General features: G+C 41.0%; 1 protein-coding gene across 13 annotated transcripts in view; it reads left to right on the top strand.

The window, feature by feature from the left end:
* adgrb1a (adhesion G protein-coupled receptor B1a) overlaps positions 1-20,525 on the top strand; it is a 219,205-nt gene that overhangs the window by 163,296 nt on the left and 35,384 nt on the right. For all 13 annotated transcript variants that reach the window (XM_082550997.1, XM_082550996.1, XM_082550995.1 and 10 more), the window contains 6 exons: positions 359-485; positions 12,349-12,452; positions 17,938-18,040; positions 18,252-18,402; positions 18,736-18,805; positions 19,056-19,122. In XM_082550997.1, coding sequence (XP_082407123.1) covers positions 359-485; positions 12,349-12,452; positions 17,938-18,040; positions 18,252-18,402; positions 18,736-18,805; positions 19,056-19,122 — 622 coding nt within the window. The remainder of the gene's footprint in view (positions 1-358; positions 486-12,348; positions 12,453-17,937; positions 18,041-18,251; positions 18,403-18,735; positions 18,806-19,055; positions 19,123-20,525) is intronic.

Here is a 20,525-nt window from a genome sequence, read left to right as displayed (position 1 = left end):
TAAGGACAACGATGATAATAATGATAATGATCCCGAATGGTTCAGATGTGAGTGTTGGCAGTGTGTTTCTGTAATGTGTCCGGGCTGAGAGCTGCAGCACGCCGCCTTGTAGCGCCTCATCGTCGCCTCCAGTCCGCTGTGTGCGCGTGCCTGCTGCAGCGGCAGAGATGTAAAGTGGATTAAAGAGCCGGGATAACGCGGTGGGATTTGAACCGCCGTTTTTTCTTTTTTCTTTGCTTTCTTTAATTTGCCGGGGCTCTCTTATATTCACCGCATCGCTTTTCTCTTTGTGCTTGTGTGTGTGTCTCTCTCTGTGTGTACGTGTGTGTGCGCGCGCGCGCGTGTTTCTCTCGTGCAGCTCCTCTCTGCTGGGATCCTGGTCTGCCAGGGGCTGCAAAACCGTGCTTGTCGACTCATTCAGAACCAAATGCTCTTGTGACAGACTGTCCACCTTCGCCATTTTAGCACGGCTAAATCCCGAAATGGTAAGTCCGACAACCTCCCATGACTTCCATAAAGGTATCGGAGACGGGATGTGTTTTTGTGGGGTTCTTTGAGAATGCATCAGCTGTTTCTTTTTTTTCTCTCTCTCTAAAGGGCGTCATTGTCATTACATATCAACAGATCCTCCCTCTTTCCCCCTCCTTCCTTTTCTATGTCTCGACATGCCAAAGCCATGCTGCAAAAGGTTATTAAAGGCTTGCCAAAAAAAGGATTTTATTTAGGGGGTGTCTTTACTTATGTGGCTGTTTATCTCTTCCAAGAGGAGGAGCAGCACCGTGCTAACCTGTGGTCTCTGCTCTCAGATATTCACACACATGACACCATAAGTAGGATTTCAAATCATGTTAGAGCTGATGATCATAACTGCATGCCCCTCAAATTCCACACCCCTCCTTAATTTTCTTATTTTAGGTAAACGCCAACAATTGGTGTTCACATTAGCATATTTTCCCATAATAGCCTGTCAGTTGTGTCTCCATGGTTATCACAGGCCCAGTGGAGAAGGTGCTGCATGGCAATTCCATAATCTGTACTACAACAACAAGCAGCAGGACACATTTTACCCAGACTTGGAGGTAAAGCAGGACACAGAACACAATGCCCTTCCATTGTGGCTGCAGCTGGGCTCAGCAGTCAGCTATGTGTCTTCAGAAATCCCAGCCGAATCCCAGTGACTCAAACGTGGCCCAGTTTCTGTGGGCACAGGGCTGTGTCTTTGTGGCAATTTTTCATTTAGACCGATTAGTTATTATTAGACTGGAAATTGCCTCAGAAGCAGTTTGTTCACTAGTTGCCCTGGTAACAACATGGGCACAGAGGCTTTCTTAAAGATACAGGAGGCAGCAGGCTGCCCGTCATGCTGCCTGAACAACTTAGAGAAAGAGGCTAAGCCAAGGGGAAGAGCTGAAAAAAAAAACAGACTGGCTATAGCGCAGCCACCACGTATAAGTTAATTCAGGTTTTGATTGAACTGGGAAGAGCTGGGATGAAAGGTGCTGATGGAGTGTGGTTGTGGTTAGTTTAGCATAGCTTATTGATATTTAAAATTGTAATAGTAAACAAAAGTCATGTTGGTAGGTACCTTGGTTTGGGACTTGGTTCATGTGTGAAAGAGATTTTGAAAAAGTAGTAGTGCCCACTGGGCATGATTGGGCATGGATACTTGCTAACTAACTAACAGACTAATAATTAAGCACTGCTTGAGACGTGTAGTTCAAAGGCGAGAATAAGCAGGAGAGTCCTAGTGACTTTACATCTTACTGGTATCTTATCTTACTGGTACTTATATGGATGAGTAATTAAAACCTTTCTTTTATAGAGCTGTTATGAAAAGGGAAACCATTTCTTTTACAAGGACTGACCCTTGATGCCAGGACTTTTGATGCAAGGGTCATGTATCCAATGGAAGAAGTCCAGTTTTTGGTACTTAGACATTGATTGCATTTTTCTGATGCATCACAGCCAGTCCAGTAATGATAGAGATGCACGGTGTTGTTGACCAGGTAGAATTTTCACACTGGAACATCCATTAAATCGCAAGTTTTTGATAATGTCTTTTAAATCAGTTGAATCCTTTGTGTTCAGTAGAAATGTTTGACACTGCTATATTTTAATATAATATAATGAAATTGCTTTTCTTATTTTGTGGGTTTAATGATTCATGTTATATTGTAACTTGATCAGTACAGGGATCAAAAATGAGGACAATCTATTCGCTCCTCTCAACCTCCAGATGAGCCATTCAGTTATCTGGACAGGACCTTGGCTGAGGGAGGAGAGGAGGAAAAAGCAGGAGGTCATACCTTGATAAGTTACAAGCTGACACACTGGGCACAGTGCGAGTATGGAGCAAACCGTCTTGCTTAGGAAGAAACAGTAGAACAACAAAAAGGCCTTAACAGTCGATTGTTTTTTTGATATCCAAGTGTGTCTGTGGAGACATGTAAAAAATCGCTGTATAATATGTATTATCTGAATTAAACACATTGTAAAAATGAGCTTCCATTTTATTAATTTAGTCCTGGAAAAAGGTCAAATAGTTTAAAAATCAGTTAATAATTTAAAACATTTAGTTAATCAACATGCCAAATATTCACTGTCCAACTTGTCAAATTTGAGAATTTGCTACTTTGTCATTAGAAATGTGCTATCTCTGAGTCTTAGACTTTCAGAATATATATAAAAATGTGAGAAAATTTGTTAAATTTGTGAGATAGTTATGTCTTTTTAACTTTTTATAGATAAAATAATCTCTATGTGTTTGCGTACGTAAAAATAGCACACCCTGTTTAAATGTTTTCAACGGTGTATAGGAGAGGTAATTGAAACCCTATGAAATTCATCTTTTATGCATAAATATTCAGCTGGAGATTTTTATGATTAATCTGGTAATATTTTTTCAAATAATTAACTGTTAGTTACTAAACAATTACAGCTATAATTAGAAATTGGGCCAAGAGCTCTCCTTTTAGCCCATAGACGGTTCTTAACCCCAAAATATTTCTTTTCAAATCAGCGAGGCAAAGACAGTTAATCATTTTGTTGTTTTATTTTTTCCCTTAGTGGCATCAGCAGGCAGAAATTATAGGGGTGAAGAATAGTAATGACACTGAGGATCTGAGGTCATTTCTTTAGTCCTTCATTTATACCTTGAATTATGATGGCTGTGGACTGGTAGTCATTCTTGTTCTAGTTCTTTGCTTGTTTGCTTGAATGGCACATGGGTAGTTGGTGCATTAAAAACTAAAAGCCTGTAAACTCCTGAGAATTTTGTGGACACGTAAATTTGAAAGCTGACGGCCATCTGCAGAGAGCCTTGCACTCATTATCGATCTTAACTCCATTTCACATATGACATGGCTCTAGTAGTGAGGCAAGTTTCTTAACTCAAGCCATTAAACTACAATGCTACCACACGTACTGTAGATATTAGCTTTCTGTCTCTGGATTTATAGGTCATCTTTTAACACTTTTCTCAGTGCTGTGCCATATAATATTGTCTGTTATAACACAGGTATAATTATTATGTGATGTAAAACTTACAAAACTTACATTTCTGGATATCAGTGCTGCAACGACATCGTGCAGCGACAACCACGAGACAAGCTCGGAAACGTTGGGGAGCTTTTGATGACAATCTAGCATCTGAAAATGGAGCTACTTCAACATCCAATCAAGCATAGTTATTTTCAAAATAAGAACAGTTCCTAAAGGTGGAAACAACAAACATCTCTGACAATTCAGTCAAATGCAAGAATGAAATAAACGCAGCTGATGATGTGTGACCCAAAACTAAACAAATATCTCAGCTAAGCATCACTGAAGTACTCACTTGTTACCTTGCGTATGACAGGAAGTGCAAACAGTGGATGGAAATCACTGATGCATGACGGTAAAGGAGGGCTATAAGCAGCTAGTTAAAACACTCCACCCTATGATAATATTCCACACTCTCCTGAAAAGTTACCAGATAAAGATAATTTACTTTTCATATATAATTTACTTTAAGTGTTAAGCAGTCATGTAGCGTTATAGTTACTAATAAGTTGTAATATTTAATAATCAATATGTAATAAATTCACAGGAAACTACTACAACTACTTTTGTGTTTACATTTGGTATAAAGCTATTATTGCTCTATAATTCTGCTGCTGCTTCTTCTGGCACCTTAAAGCAATAGATTCAGACTTTCAATTAAGCAGTCTGTGATCAATGACAGTAACTCTTCAGAAAAGAAGGATGGAAAATGCCCTTCATTTTGTTTGCACTGCTAAATGTTGCTCCCTTTAATAAGCTGATAAAATGCTGGCAAAACACACGTTTTTAGGGCTTTTTTTCTATATTATTAGAAATAGTGTTGCAAATTTCTTTGAAATATTGTAATATAATGTAAAGGCTGTATTGTCCACCCCTGTTTCTCCCTCTATCATATGTCAATCATTAGTATCCTTCACTAGCACAAATCCTATTGCAGAATGGATGAGAATGGAAAACCAGTATAGAACTGGTTCCCAGTAGTTCAATACTCTGGAATTGTTAGATTCCGGTTATCAGTTCCACTTGCACTTGCGCTGCAGTCTGCTGATTTCAGTTTGTGTGCCAGAGGGGGAAATAATGGCATAGTCTACAGCAGCGGTCTCCAACCTTTTTTGCGCCACGGACCGGTTTATGCCCGACAATATTTTCACGGACCGGCCTTTAAGGTGTCGCGGATAAATACAACAAAATAAAACTAGTACCGGTACCGAAAAAAAGAAGATTTATTCATAACACACGCGAAAAGACCCAGAAAAACCGAGTTAACGATAAAAACGATAACAAAATAACGCTGAAAACCAATAAGAACCCTGAAAACGATACATTTCACACCTGAGCCTCAACTCATGCGGCCCGGTACCAAACGACTCATGGACCGGTACCGGTCCGAGGCCCGGGGGCTGGGGACCGCTGGTCTACAGTAGGGGTGCAACGATTCACAAAATTCACGGTTCGGTTCAGTTCGATACTTTGGTGTCACGGTTCAATATTTTTTCGATACAAAAACATGTTCATGCCTTTTTAATTTGTCATTTATTAAAATTATAAATATATATTTTAACTCAAAAGTACAGTTTTTAAATTTAATGTTGCTGAAACAACAAAATCGTCGATGACTAATTTTATAGTCGATGCGTTGTTTGAAGCTTTGTAAGATCCCAAAAGACCCAGGAATAAGTAGTAGGATTTAAGAGTGTAATAACGGACTGAAACAGAAGATGTTTGACTCAGTCAGCGCTCCAGATGAGTTAATTGATAATCGCGTTAGTTGCGCATTAACGCTGACAGCACAAAAAAAAAAAAATAGAGTCTAGGGCTGCCACGATTAGTCATCCCTGTCAGTGCACCCCAGGGTGGCTGTGGCTACAATGTAGCTTGCCATCACCAGTGTGTGAATGTGTGTGTGAATGGGTGGATGACTGGATATGTAAAGCGCTTTGGGGTCCTTAGGGACTAGTAAAGCGCTATATAAATACAGGCCATTTACCATTTTTACCATTTATCCCAAAAGAGTAAGAATAAGTAGTAGAGTGTAAGAGTGTAATAACAGACTGAAACAGAAGATGGCAGCACTGCATGTACAAGTATGACAGCTGCCGTTAAACCCCGAAAAAGAAGAAGCAGTGTCCGGTATCGTAGCTGTGTCCAAATTCAGGAACCACATCCTCCTGTGCCCGCATTTGTAGGCTGATTACGTTACAGCGACATGACAAAGACTGTCCAAATTCAAAAACTCCGACAAATGCGGCCGACAAATGCGCCCTTCATTTCCCCAAATTGGAAGGATGGGTCGGGTGTATACTTCGTGGCCCAACCTATCCCAGAATTCATAGCGCGGCCCTGCTCAGTTTCCAACAATGGCGGCAGCTAATTAGTTTTAATATTACTCTTATTATTCTTTCTGGGTCACAAAATAAACGTTTAAGATATTTTCAGGCAATAATGTAGCTGTGTAAATTTCAAATATCTGCTCAGTTTATCAAGACACCACATATTTTCAAAAGCGCTCCGACGTTTTCCGAGACGTCTGTTACCCACTAGCTCGATAGCTAGCTGGGGTTCAAGGCTCACTAGAGCCGGTGAGAACACCGGACTCCTGGCAAATCGTTTTCAAACCCACCACCGTCTTTCGCTACTCAGGTTAAACATGATATATATAAGTCACTTAGATAACTTAAAAATGTTATTGTTTGGTTTTTTTCAGTATTTTATTTGTTCCTGAGTAAATTGTTTGGCTGAGATTAAAGTTATAGTTTTTACACAGCAGAATAAATGTCAAGCAGACAACTGATTATCAGAAGTGTGAGATGCTCGAGAATATACTCCGGTGTCCTGTTATATTTTAGATAGCAAGGAGCAGACGGCTGAGTTTATTAAACTCTGCCGAAACAATCTGCAAATTTCATTAAAATTTTATAAACTAATATCTTGTCTTTGTTTTTAGTTAGCACATACCTTAAACACTTAAATCTGTAAGCTAATGATAGTTATATAGTCCAATGGACGCATGATCTGATTAGTTGACTAATCGCAAAAATAATCGGTGACTAGTCGACTATCAAAATAATTGTTTGTGGCAGCCCTAATAGAGTCGCCAATTTGGGATTTCTTTGGCTTTAAACGAGATGAAAGAGGTAAACCTAAGGATGTAACCAAAGCGGTGTGTCACTTGTGCAGACGTATAGTGCGAGCAAAGTACTCAAACACGGCTAACTTGCATGAGCATGTACGTGTCCACCATCCGGCTGAGTATGCTAGGCTATCACCAGCTTCTGCAGCTCCATCAACAAGCATTTGGGCGCACTCTGAGGAGGGTGCATTTCACTCGCAGATGAAAGAGGGTGCAGTTAATTTTTTCCTGTTGACTGCTTCTATTAGCTCCATCATTAATAGCAAACTTATTCATGGGCAAATAAATAATTAAATTGCCCTTGTAAAAACTATCGGCGATAGGCTATCGTGCTGGCTATTGTTGATAGTCGATATATTCGTCCAATCGCCCAACCCTAGTGCATAGTGTTTCCCCTGGGTTGCTGCTGGTGTGTTTTTTTTTAAGCCTTGTTCCACACTTCCAGTTGTACTACAGGATGGTCTGAACTGCTATACTGTTTCCTGAGAGAGGATAAAGCCTTATGTTCGTATTATGTTTGTCACAATACAAAGAACATGTTGTGGTTGTGTTGGTAGTAGATGACTTACACTCTGTTCGCGATTTGATCATGTGTACTGCTCTTAGTATTATGGACCATGTTGGTCATTATTGGCTTTGTCTATGTTCATTAATCGGCAAATATAAAGTAGATCACTTAAAGAGCTTTCTTCTCCTGTTGGTACTTTTCCCCTGTTGCCGTCTAATGCTAATTTGGCCTTTAGTTTTGCTCTGTTCACATGTGTGACATAATGAATTAAGCTAATAATTACCAGTAAACTAATATTGGCATATCCTCAACGTGCTGCAGCCTCCCTGCAGCCTGCAACCACCTGTGCAGATGACAGGCTGTTTGAATTCTGTTGTTTCCAGAAAGCATTGTGTCTCCTAAGGAAAGCTAAATTCCCGCTTGTGCTTTTTCCAGAAATTTCAGCTTTTCTCATTTCTCATGCTCTTCTTTTTTCCCCTTTCCCCTATGTTCTATTATTTTGCGAGACAGCCACGGCCGCCATTTGAATTATTCCTGATGCAACACATAGCAGCTTCTAAATGGCCCAGCCTCTGTCTGCAGCTAGCCTTCTACAGCCTCAGCATGACAAATACCCCAACCTCCTTTTTTTCCTCTGTCCCCCCCCCCTTGCTCCTCCCATACTTCCATCTCTTTCTTCTCTACCCCTCAGTCATTTCATCCCACCATTTTTCATTCTCTGATGTCGCATCACATTGTAGTTCTGCCTCTCTCCCTCTGCTTACTACATCATTTACTCTCTAGCTGCCACCTCTGGTGTGCGTTTTGCTCAGTCCAGCTTCACTGCAGACTTTTAGAAGGAAAAACAGGGAACAAATGCACTGCAGTCAAAGGCAAAGCCCTCTGAACCCAGTGTGCTACCATTGGTAGACCCGTGTGCAGTGTAGGGAGAGAGGATGAATGAATGTGCCTGTGCTGGTATCAACTGGATGCTATAAGCCTGGCCTCTAGTCGCAGTGACAAGCCTCACGTCAATTAGCCCATTGTAGGAGTAACAAATAGGTAGATAGTATGAGGGCTGTAGGCTGTTAGAGAGGCAGCATCTGTTGATGTTTTATCTATCAAGTGGAACTACAGTTATGGGAGTCATAGCTGTACTCTGATTTGCACATCAAGATGTCTTGTGGTCATATGAAAACCTAAAAATAAATAAATGGAAAGCAAATGATCTGATGATCGGTGAAAGAGAAACCTTCTGTGTTTTCATTTTTTGACTAAGCCACTTTTTTGTGATTGGTTTTCTAGCCAAGTATGTGCAGGTTTATTATCTATTTCCAGCATGAAGATAAAGTAGCATGTGTGCAGTGCAGTGAAAAAGCATTTATCTGATTTGTTAGCTTTTTGCATACTTGTCAGTGGTGTGTTTAAAGTCTGCTCATGTGGAATTATGTGGTCTGGCCATTTTCTTGTGGACAGGAATGCTCTCATCTGGACTCTGTGTGAGCTTTGGTACGAGGCAAGTTCTGTCGTTAGCTGAGGAAGAACTAAAAAGTTTGTCTGTCTCAGCAGACGCCTTTCTGTTTCACTGCACTTGTAATCTTTTTTTCTCCCACTTTGCTTTTAGAGAAGGAACTCACTGCAGTGCAGATTAATCAGAGGATTTAATTAACTTGGCCCCGGCACACACATCAAACCTGGAGACAAGACAGGCTATAAACTCAGCCAATTATCTTCTGCTAGAGGGGTGGGGGTAAATGTGATGGGGTTGGAAACCCCTCGCGTCCCGGTCCCCTCAGGTCCAGCCATCCTCCATCTGTGAGCAACTGCAAAGCCTTTTTTCACTGCTACTACTGCACCCTCATCTCACCTTAATCTTCTTCACCCGAACACAGCACAGCATTAGCGATGAGCTGTTCCAGCTACTGATCCAGCCACATTAGGTTTGGATGATTACTCCAGCAAATAACTTTGTATCTGTTATTAAAACGCATTCCCTTGCATATTCACTGAAGAGACCGCCTACCATGACGAAATGGGTGTACAATTGTTTCACTTCATTTCTGTTGAATCAAATTTGGAATTTTAGTGCAATCATAATAACGTCGGTGGGTATTGACTCTTTGCTGTAAATGTCTCTTCTTCCTAGAGCTTTTGGTTTATACCGACTAAATATAAGTGCATTTCAGTGGGAAATGTCATTAAAATGCCTTTTGTTTTTAACTGAACTTCTTGGCTTGAATGATGGTAATCTTGCTAGGTTTTTTTGTGGAGCCAGTTCTAAAAAAAAAATTCAGCTCCTCCCTTGTCACAAGGGATTGCCACTGGTGGTAGCTCCTCTTATTTGTCAGAGTGGAGTTACATCGGATGCACTGGCCGACACAGCCATAAAAGGCTTAGGGGGTCTAGCTTCAATCAAACCACAAAACTTTAACTTGCCAAGGGAATATGTAAACCACAACTTACATATCTTGGTGTATCCTGAGAACCAGCTCACATGTTGAGAACTGTCTATTCTGCTGTGGTATTAGTAGTAGATGAAATACACTCCAAGGAAAACTTCCCTCACCCCTGCTATAGATATTACTGTAATGGGCTAACCTTATCGCGTGATGTGCTTTGATCAGGCCAAAGCATTTTGGCTTACAACTAGGGAAGGGGATAGAGAACCGGTTTTGCAGAAAACTAGTTCCCAGTAGTCCAATTCCTTGGAATTGTTAATCTGCCTGCCTATCAGTCCCGCTTATCGGTTCTTGCACTTGCAGTAGAATCAACTGATTTCGGTTCACATGTCAGAGGAGGAAAACAGCAGCGCAGTGCATGGATAGGACAAGATAAATAGTAAAGTGGAAAACTGCATCCATAGATCTCATAGATCTGCTGCTAAGCAGTTTTCCACTTTACTATTTATCTTGTCCACAAGCTCATCTTTGATGATACCAGCCCAAACCAGTACTCCACCTCCACCTTGCTGGCGTCTGAGTCGGACTGGAGCTCTCTGCCCTTTACCAGTCCAGCCACGGGCCCATCTATCTGGCCCATCAAGACTCACTCTCATTTCATCAGTCCATAAAACCTTAGAAAAACCAGTCTTGAGATATTTCTTGGCCCAGTCTTGACGTTTCAGCTTGTGTGTCTTGTTCAGTGGTGGTCGTCTTTCAGCCTTTCTTACCTTGGCCATGTCTCTGAGTATTGCACACCTTGTGCTTTTGGGCACTCCAGTGATGTTGCAGCTCTGAAATATGGCCAAACTGGTGGCAAGTGGCATCTTGGCAGCTGCACGCTTGACTTTTCTCAGTTCATGGGCAGTTATTTTGCGCCTTGGTTTTTCCACACGCTTCTTGCGACCCTGTTGACTATTTGGAATGAAACGCTTGATTGTTCGATGATCACGCTTCAGAAGCTTTGCAATTTTGAGACTGCTGCATCCCTCTGCAAGATATCTCACTATTTTTGACTTTTCTGAGCCTGTCAAGTCCTTCTTTTGACCCATTTTGCCAAAGGAAAGGACGTTGCCTAATAATTATGCACACCTGATATAGGGTGTTGATGTCATTAGACCACACCCCTTCTCATTACAGTGATGCACATCACCTAATATGCTTAATTGGTAGTAGGCTTTCGAGCCTATACAGCTTGGAGTAAGACAACATGCATGAAGAGGATGATGTGGACAAAATACTCATTTGCCTAATAATTCTGCACTCCCTGTACAGCTGCTGCAGATGGTACATGGTTACATGGTTGCTATGGTGACCAAGACAGTGGCAGACAAGGTTTTGGGAATGAAAAAAGCGAAGGTGTCACGTCTTCATTTTCCTTTATTTTAATTTGTCTGTTCAATATGGAAATTGACTTTGTATGCATACATTGTCCGTGTGTGTGTGGGTGGTGTGTGTGCATTTCTGCTGATTGGAAGTATTGTGGTTTCTTCCTAAATCACCTTGAAGTCACCTTACTGTCAAACTGAAAGCAGAAAAGAAGCAGGAGCATTCTTTCAGAATCTCTACGTGTGTGTGTGTGAGAAAGAGAGAGCGAGAGAGAGAGAGAGAGAGAGAGAGTGACATCCTGCTAACCTTTACACCTCTAGTAACTACCTACTCTACACCTCTACTAATCTTATCCTGTGCAGCCATTAAACCAGGCTCAAAGTAAGGCGGTGCGATATGACCAAAATCTCATCCTGATAACAATATATATCACAAAATAGAGCATTTTCTGTAAATTCTGTGAATCTCAGACAACCTTGTGTACCTGGAGTTGAGTGTTTTGACTGATGCATGAAACTATATATGAGTATTTATTACACGGCGTGGTGCGGGGAAAAGCCGGTTCTAATGTTTGAGTCTAAGGATTATTTTCAGCGCTCTTTTTTGCTCCTCATCCGTAAACTCTCTCCATACTCTTTCACATGATTCTTGCGTAGATGGTAGAAGAGGTTTGTTGTGTTGGAGTCTGTTGTGGGGACCTGTTTGCGGCAAAGTTTGCATAGTAAAGTTTTCTTCTCCATGTCAGACTTTTCATAACCAAACCAGATCCATGCTACAGAGGTAGCCCCTCGTTTAGGAATAAGGTCCTCAATTTGTTTTGACTGGTCTTTCTGTTTCAAGCTGCCTGGTTCTACCTCACCTTCACTGGTCATGCTTGTATTCTCTGAAATGATGAAAAAATATTTCCATAAACAGTGGATTTTGTGACACCACCAAACAAATGATAGCAAATAATATTAAACGGTAGATGTTTTATTTTCGTCATCCATCGTCATATCGCACAGTCCTAGTTTAATGTTTTTTTGTGTGCTGGTGCTTTATTAGCTAGAGTTACACATGATAAAAACTAAATCCATCCATATTACATATAAATTTAATATAGATAGTGGCTCTTTAATGTATTGGCTTACACATTTACCTAACAACAGGAAAATGGACTCCGCTGAATTTGAACCATGGATGACCCAGTTAGAAGGTGAAAACTCAACAAATCAAGCCAACATGGATTTTTCTTTTCTGCTGTCAGCTCTTGTCAAATTCTGTGCACACAACAGATCTGCAAGACCCCACTGACGAGTCCCTCTGACTTTGTTTGCAGCAATGGGCTTTTTCATTATTCACTTTTCACTTTATCAGATAAAGTGGAATAGATCTTGATTGTATTTCACATTTTTCTTTTTTGTCCTCCTTCCTTTTATTTGCAGAACATGGATAAGACACAACTCCCGTCTGTGACACTGATTGTAGGCTGTGGAGTGTCTTCACTGACATTGCTGCTACTCATCATCATCTATGTGTCTGTCTGGAGGTGAGATATTACAGCTTGCATTAAAAATATTAGCACAGGGCTGTGATTAATGTGAGGAGGAAGTGTTAACAACAGACTAGCAGCTCATCAGGTGGGAGGATATGAACCATCTGACTTAAATCTATCAAGGACAAAAGGACAGTGCTACTAAAAGCATGCTTTCTGCTGGTTTTAAGATTTTCAAAGATTGTGTTTCATTTTATTAAAAAGCCTACAAAATTATTAAAAGCTCTTAAATAAGCAGTAGAGCCAAAATCTAATGTAACAGTGTAGATTGAGAATGTAAAATCTTCTACTTTCCAAAGCTGTACCTACAGTATCTTTTCCATTAGTAACTACTTGGATCGCCACAGTTTTCAGAGTTTTCCATTAGGTCATAGCACCTGATACCAGGTATTTTTTAGTACCTGCTCGCCCAGGGTTCAAAGCAATCCGAGCATGTCCTAAAATGTGATGTCGTCAGACTGCATGCCACCGATTGGCAGGTTAGTAGCATCACTCGATGAGTCGTGAGAACTAGGGGTGGCTTTTTCCTGATTCAAATTGATTTTAGTTTGAATAATGCAATATCCATTCATTAAATCCTGATTTGGTTTTTAAATATAAATGTATTATGTCAGAAACGCCAGAATCTCAGCGTAAAGCTCACAAAACTATTTCAACAACCACCAAAAAGCCAAAATAGCAGGTACACGGATTCCGCTCAAACATGTAAACACAAAACGAGATCCACGGCACGTACGCGGACATGCCATCATCTCACAGATTCTGAAGCTGCAGGTTTTTCGTCAATCTCCAACCAAAATTCACTGAATCAGCAACAAAAGAAGACCAAAACTACGCTTCACGTTTGAAAGGCATAGTAAAAAGTGCCCTCTTACTTTGGCAGTTTTGCTCACACCATAATAAAATCACTCTTGTTTCACAGCTCTTTCTCTCAGTATACTTCAAGACCAGTTTACCATCAAGAATCTCTATTTTTTATCTCTATCGCTATTACTTGCTTGCTTACTAAGCACCAAACTACCGTAGTGCACAGTGTTATCGGCAACAGTTTTTTTCTTTTCTTCCCGCAAGAAAACCTCATTTCTGCTGTTCAGTACCGAAGAAATTGAAACTTTTATAAATTATGCCAAACTGCAAAACACTTAGCTGTGTAATTAAAACCTCTTGAACTTTGCTCTGCTTCACCTCAGCAACATGTTCATATGTGGTTTAATGTTTTTTTTTCAGTTTTTGATCTACTGCAGAATATTTTTAAGGCGGTTATCTGCTATAAAAAGCCAGGCCAAGAAAATTTCCTTCATATTTTTTTGTTTCATCCTCTGTTACTTTGACACAAAAGCATCTGCTGTGATGTTTAAACCTCTGATGAAGTCTCACAAGTGTCAGTTTTGTTTTTATACTTAGATATAAAAATATGGATATGTACTGATAAATGATCATAATTATAACTGTCTGAGTCAAAATTGAATTAAATTGAATCAAAGCGAAATCGGGGATCACATTGAATCAGGTTGACGATACCCAAGCCTAAAGAGAGCGTCTCATTAAAACCGAGCCTATATTTCACATTTGTTTAGATACTGAATGGGGAGAGTAATGGTGCCATCCTATCAAATCCTTAAGTCTCTTGATCTATGAGTCTGGACAGAAATGGATGTAAACTGTACCTGAACCAGTTGGTGGAGGTATAGAACAACAAAGAGTTCTAGTTTTCCCCTTTTGAAGTTTAGAAACTGAAAAAACGTGAGCTTTGCTATCATGTACCACAGCAAACTTTGCATTTCTTTGTATCTTTTCTATTTTTGAAGTCACAAAATATATACCATGTTTTTCTTTTACTAGAGGACTAATTGGCTAAGCAGCTGAAATGTGATATAACACCTAATTCTAGTTTTGTTTTTTTGTTTTATTTTTTTTATCCATACTGACTTTTTGGAGTCCTCTAGGGAAAAAGTGTATTCCCCAAGCAGCTGGTCATTTTTTTGCTGGAGACTGACTGTATGCAAGTGAAACCAGAGGTTGCTACACCAAAAACCTCTCTGCTCTGCGATTGTTTTGACTACAGCTGAACAAAAAAAAACACAACTATTTTTGGTTTGCATCGCACTTTTTGCTCTCTTTCTTTCCGCTACCGCTCGATGAGTAGTTTGTGAATGTTTGCAGACAAGTCAGTCTTCCAAGCAAAGGACAGGTAACCATGGCAATCTGTTAGCAACTAAAGCACCCTTTTTCAGTGAAGCACTGTATACCTCTTTGCAACCAATTTCGCATGCTGATTACCACCAACTACTTTCCAAAGTCTTCTCTAGTGAATGGTAGTGGCCAGTTGGGCCAATTACAGGTAGTGTAATGACAAGACTGGTTTTAAATGACATTCTACTGTATGCAGCATGAAAAATAAAAGTTTTCTTACCTCAGTGAATCTTGCACAAAAAGCATGTTCAGTGTATTCTGGAAAATTAATGTAAATTGTAGAATGAATTTAACCCAAAATATACACTATATTTATACACACACACACATACATATATATATATATATATATATATATATATATATATATATATATATATATATATATATATATATATATATATATATGTGTGTCAAGCGACAAGCGACAAGATACTGGAATGCCTAGAATTGTACAAGATCAATGGGACCCTAAGAGCCTTCATCAGGAACTCAATGGGGATGTGGCGTACAACACTAGAGGCCAACTCCAAGCCCATAGCACAAGTCACCATCAAGTGCGGGATCTACCAAGGAGATGCTCTGTCCCCACTGCTGTTCTGCATAGGCCTGAACCCCCTCAGTGAGATCATTAACAAGACTGGCTACGGATACCGACTACGGAACGGAGCAGCTGTCAGCCACCTCCTGTACATGGATGACATCAAGCTGTATGCCAAGAGTGAACGAGACATCGATTCACTGATCCACACTACCAGGCTATACAGCAATGACATTGGAATGTCGTTCGGACTGGAGACGTGTAGTCGGATGGTATCAAAGAGAGGGAAGGTAGTCAGAACTGAGGGGATTGAACTACCAGAAGGCAACATTGCAGACATAGAGGACAGTTACAAGTACCTGGAGATCCCGCAGGCAAATGGGAACCATGAAGAGGCCGCTAGAAAGGCTGCAACCACCAAGTACCTGCAGAGGGTCAGGCAAGTCCTGAGGAGTCAGCTGAATGGTAAGAACAAGATCCGGGCCATCAACACGTACGCCCTGCCCGTGATCAGGTACCCTGCTGGGGTAATAGGCTGGCCAAAGGAGGAGATAGACAGAGCGTTCTCACTCCCGAGGCGTAACATGTCGACGTTTTGTCACGTCCCGCGAAAGGAACGCGAAAGGAGACCTTCGGCGTTCTTATGGTACGCGGCGGGTTATGGCTGGAATCCAGTGCAATGACGCTCCCGCGGGAGTAGACGTTCCAGCCCTGTATTCCAGCCCTAAACCTAACCTTATCCCTAGCCCTGACCATAACCTTATTCCTGACCTTAACCAGGACTTTAATGATGTTAAATAGCGTGTTTCTAAGCGATTTGAAGAATAAGAGCGAACATGTGTAGGTTCAGTCCAGACGGTTCTCATATTTCCTCTTTTTCCGAGGTCGTCATTTAGGAACGTGGTGGGTAGCCGAAAACGTAATATGGTGACGATTTGTCACCTAGCGTAAAAAGTTACGCTTTGGGAGTGAGAACGGGTTGAGATAGAAGCCACTGACATAAAGACAAGAAAGCTCCTTACCATGCATGGAGGGTTTCACCCCAAGTCCAGCACCCTGAGGCTGTACGCTAAGCGGAAGGAAGGGGGCCGGGGACTGGTGAGTGTCAGCACCACAGTCCAGGATGAGACAAGGAACATCCAAGAATACATTGGGAAGATGGCCCCAACTGACCGAGTGCTCAGTGAATACCTCAGGCAGCAGAAACCCAAGAAAGAGGAGGGAGACGAGGAACCATCATGGAAGGACAGGCCCCTGTACGGTATGTACCACCGGCAGATAGAGGAGGTGGCTGATATCCAGAAATCCTACCAGTGGCTGGACAAAGCTGGACTGAAAGACAGCACAGAGGCACTAATCATGGCAGCACAAGAACAAGCTCTGAGTACAAGATCCATAGAGGCTGGGGTCTATCACACCAGGCAAGACCCCAGGTGCAGGCTGTGTAAAGATGCCCCAGAGACAATCCAGCACATAACAGCAGGGTGCAAGATGCTAGCAGGCAAGGCATACATGGAACGCCATAACCAAGTGGCCGGCATAGTGTACAGGAACATCTGTGCCGAGTATAACCTGGAAGTCCCGAGGTCAAAATGGGAGATGCCCCCAAGGGTGGTGGAGAATGACCGAGCTAAGATCCTGTGGGACTTCCAGATACAGACGGACAAAATGGTGGTGGCTAACCAACCGGACATAGTGGTGGTAGACAAACAGAAGAACACGGCCGTAGTGATCGATGTAGCGGTTCCGAATGACAGCAATATCAGGAAGAAGGAACACGAGAAGCTGGAGAAATACCAAGGGCTCAGAGAAGAGCTCGAGAGGATGTGGAGGGTGAAGGTAACGGTGGTCCCCGTGGTAATCGGAGCACTAGGTGCGGTGACTCCCAAGCTAGGCGAGTGGCTCCAGCAGATCCCGGGAATAACATCGGAGATCTCTGTCCAAAAGAGCGCAGTCCTGGGAACAGCTAAGATACTGCGCAGGGCCCTCAAGCTCCCAGGCCTCTGGTAGAGGACCCGAGCTTGAAGGATAAACCGCCCGCAGGGGCGTGCTGGGTGTTTTTTTGTCAGACTGGTTTTACACTGTTGAAATATCCTATTATAGTATGAAAAACGTTTCATGCGTGCACGCTAAAAATAATAATAAAATTAAATAATAATTAAAGATAATTTGAACAAACTCTGTCAAAGGAGAGTTTTACAGTTTGCTTCAAACTTGGTTTGAAAAAGTCAGCATTAAGAATCACCTCTTGCATAAGAGTTAGAGATGCACTGACAAAAGGAAAAAAAGGGAACAGACTGCTAAAAACAGAATATACAAAAAAAAAGTCTTTGCACTTGGAACCAGATTGTTATTTTGAAGATCACTATATGTCTAGAATCTTTGCATCCCTCTTAATATGTTCTGTTGTTGGAAGAATACAGTGACACTGTAACAGAGTTCTGCTTGACAGATTTAGGGCTAGCACTGTTATGTCACAGTGAGAGTATCTGGGTTCGAGTCCTGCTAGTCAGCTGTGTTTCTTCTGTGTGGAGTTTGTCTGCTCTCCCTCTGTCTGCATGTGTTTCCTCCCACAATCCAAAGATGTTAATAAACTGGCACTATAGAACATCCTCAATTAGTATTTGGTGCTGTGGTGGGAAAATACCACAGCATCTGGAGAAAGCCTTGAAGTTGATGCCCCGATCTTTTCCGTAGGTCTGACTGCTAGTTTCACTCATAGGTGTCTCTTTCATCCTCCTGCAGGTACATCCGGTCTGAGCGTTCAGTCATCCTTATTAACTTCTGCCTCTCCATTATCTCGTCCAATGCTCTTATTCTCATTGGACAGACGCAGACACGGAATAAGGTAAGCCAAACTCTTCCCTAGTGAATGGTAGTAGCCAGTGGTGCCAATTAAAGGTAGTGTAATGACAAGACAGGTTTTAAATGACATTCTACTGTATGCAGTCATATGAGTGAGAGTCACTCATATGACTGCAGTCATGTTCTTTGCCAGAGTATGTATTAATGAATAAAGTGTCTTCATACTTGTTTCCTGTCTTCACCTGTTGTTTCAGATCTTATGCACCCTGATTGCTGCGTTGCTTCATTTCTTCTTCTTGTCTTCATTCTGCTGGGTTCTGACAGAGGCATGGCAGTCCTACATGGCAGTGACAGGCCGCCTCAGGAATCGCATCATACGCAAGCGTTTCCTGTGTCTCGGCTGGGGTGGGCTTTCTCTCTCTCCAATTTTATTTACTTTCTTTCTTCTTGCGCTTATTCACCTTGTTCATCCTGTTTTTCTTCCTTATTTGCTTCCTGCTTTTTTCTTCTCTTCTTTTTTATCCCCTTTCCCTTTTTCCCTCATTGTTCACATCAGTTCCTCCTATATCTTTTTTTTCTTATTTTTCCAGGTTACTGTCCTTTTCTTGCCTAGTTTGTGCTTTCCTTCCTGCTGTTTTACCTTTCATTACCTGTTTATTCTTTTCTTCACTTCCTTTTATGTGTCTTGTCATCTACCTCATAATCTCTATGTTAAAGTCCATTTTTATTTCCTCCCAGGTCTCCCTGCTCTAGTAGTGGCGATCTCAGTGGGATTCACCAAGGCAAAGGGTTATGGAACATCAAGCTAGTAAGCAAGTTGTCCTATAGAGCTGTCATTGTATGCTACCTCTTCTTTAACTATTAATGGCAGAGTATTACACATGGCTGAAGGTTTGTTTGCTGTGTGTAATTGACCTCTCTCTTTTTTCCTGTCTCATCGATCATTCACTTCTTTTTCACCTCATTCAAACCCTTCATGTTCCTGCACTTTCTCTTCAAATCTCTCCCACATTAATTCCCTCTCTCAACCTCCATGTTTTCCTGCTTCTTTCTTGTAGCTGCTGGCTGTCTCTGGAAGGAGGTCTTCTCTATGCATTTGTGGGACCTGCTGCAGCCGTAGTCTTGGTATTTCTTCTACCCTTTTTAGTCTATGTTTGTATTCAGTGCATTAGTTTAACCTGTAGCTATAGCTCCCATCATGTGCCAATTTCATGTGTGTATCTGCTTAATGATTTATTAAACCTAGTAGTCATTATAGTAGTTGCTATACATTTTAATCATTCTAACAGTCTTGGTACTGGTGCTGTAAACAGATGATAAAAGTGCAGGATTAAAAGAAACTCAGAATTAAAATTGAAATATTGACCCAGGACAATAATATTATAATATTATTATTGTGTTTAAGCATTACTGTACATCACCATTTAGACCTTTGGACAATGACTAGTGCTGGAATCTCAGCACTAAAATAAAACATTGAAAACATTGCACAATTGGATATTCCCTTTCCCTGATCTTTCATTTTTTCTGTCTCCTCTTATCATGCTTACTTCCTCCTCCTTTTCCTGCTCTTCCCTAATATTATTTACCTTTTTTCCTGCCCTCCTTTTTTTCTTCTATTTCCCTGTCAATGTGCTTCGTTTTCATCTTTTTCTGCCCCACGTCTTTATTTTCTCCTTAGTCTTTCTTTCCTCCTCTGTGTCATCCATGGCACTTTCCTGCCCTTAATCCATCCTCTTTAGTTCCTGTCTTCTTTGTTGTCTTTTGCTACCTTCCATTCTTATCTTACTTCCTTCTTTACTCCCTTGACATTTGTCATATTTCCATGAAGTTTTTATCCCTTTTTTCTTTTCATCCCTTTTTCATCTTCTTGTTTTCCACCTTTAATCCTCCTGGATTTTTTTTCTTGTATTGATTTGTCTCTTTTCTATCTCTTCTTTTTTCTAGGCTGTTTATTTGCCATAATAATCTCTGATGTTTATTAATTTTCCTATTAATTTTATTCTGCTTCATTGTCTATGCCTCATTTGCTTCTTGCCTTTCCTGCTTTCTATATTTTTACGTCATGTTATTTATGCTTCCTGCTGTCTTTTCTTTCTTTCTTTCCTACTTCATCATTTACCTCCTGTTACTCTCATAATTTTTCTTTGTCCATATTCACAGTATGTTCTTCTCCACCTTTTCCTTTTATCATTCCCTTTACTTCATTCATGGTTTTCTAAATACTGCCACCTAACTTAATAGTTTTTTTTCTAGTTTACAGCACATACACATTTATCATTAGAACAATAATAATAATAATAATAATAATAATAATAATTTACAGGTAATTCCAGTAAAATCTGGGTGAGACTGAAATCCTTGCCCATTCTTCTTTGCAAAACAGCTCCAGCTCAGTCAGATTAGATGGACAGCGTTTGTAAACCATCCCATTGTTGCCCTGGCTTTATGCTTAGGGTCGTTGTCCTGCTGGAAGCTGAACCTCCGCCCCAGTCTCAAGTCTTTCGCAGACTCCAAGAGGTTTTCTT

The sequence above is a fragment of the Aulonocara stuartgranti genome (genome assembly GCF_965226115.1).
Source record: "Aulonocara stuartgranti genome assembly, chromosome: 11".
Classification (NCBI taxonomy): domain Eukaryota; kingdom Metazoa; phylum Chordata; class Actinopteri; order Cichliformes; family Cichlidae; genus Aulonocara; species Aulonocara stuartgranti.
Note: the sequence above shows the minus strand (reverse complement) of the source record. Positions and strands in the feature narration are given on the sequence as shown.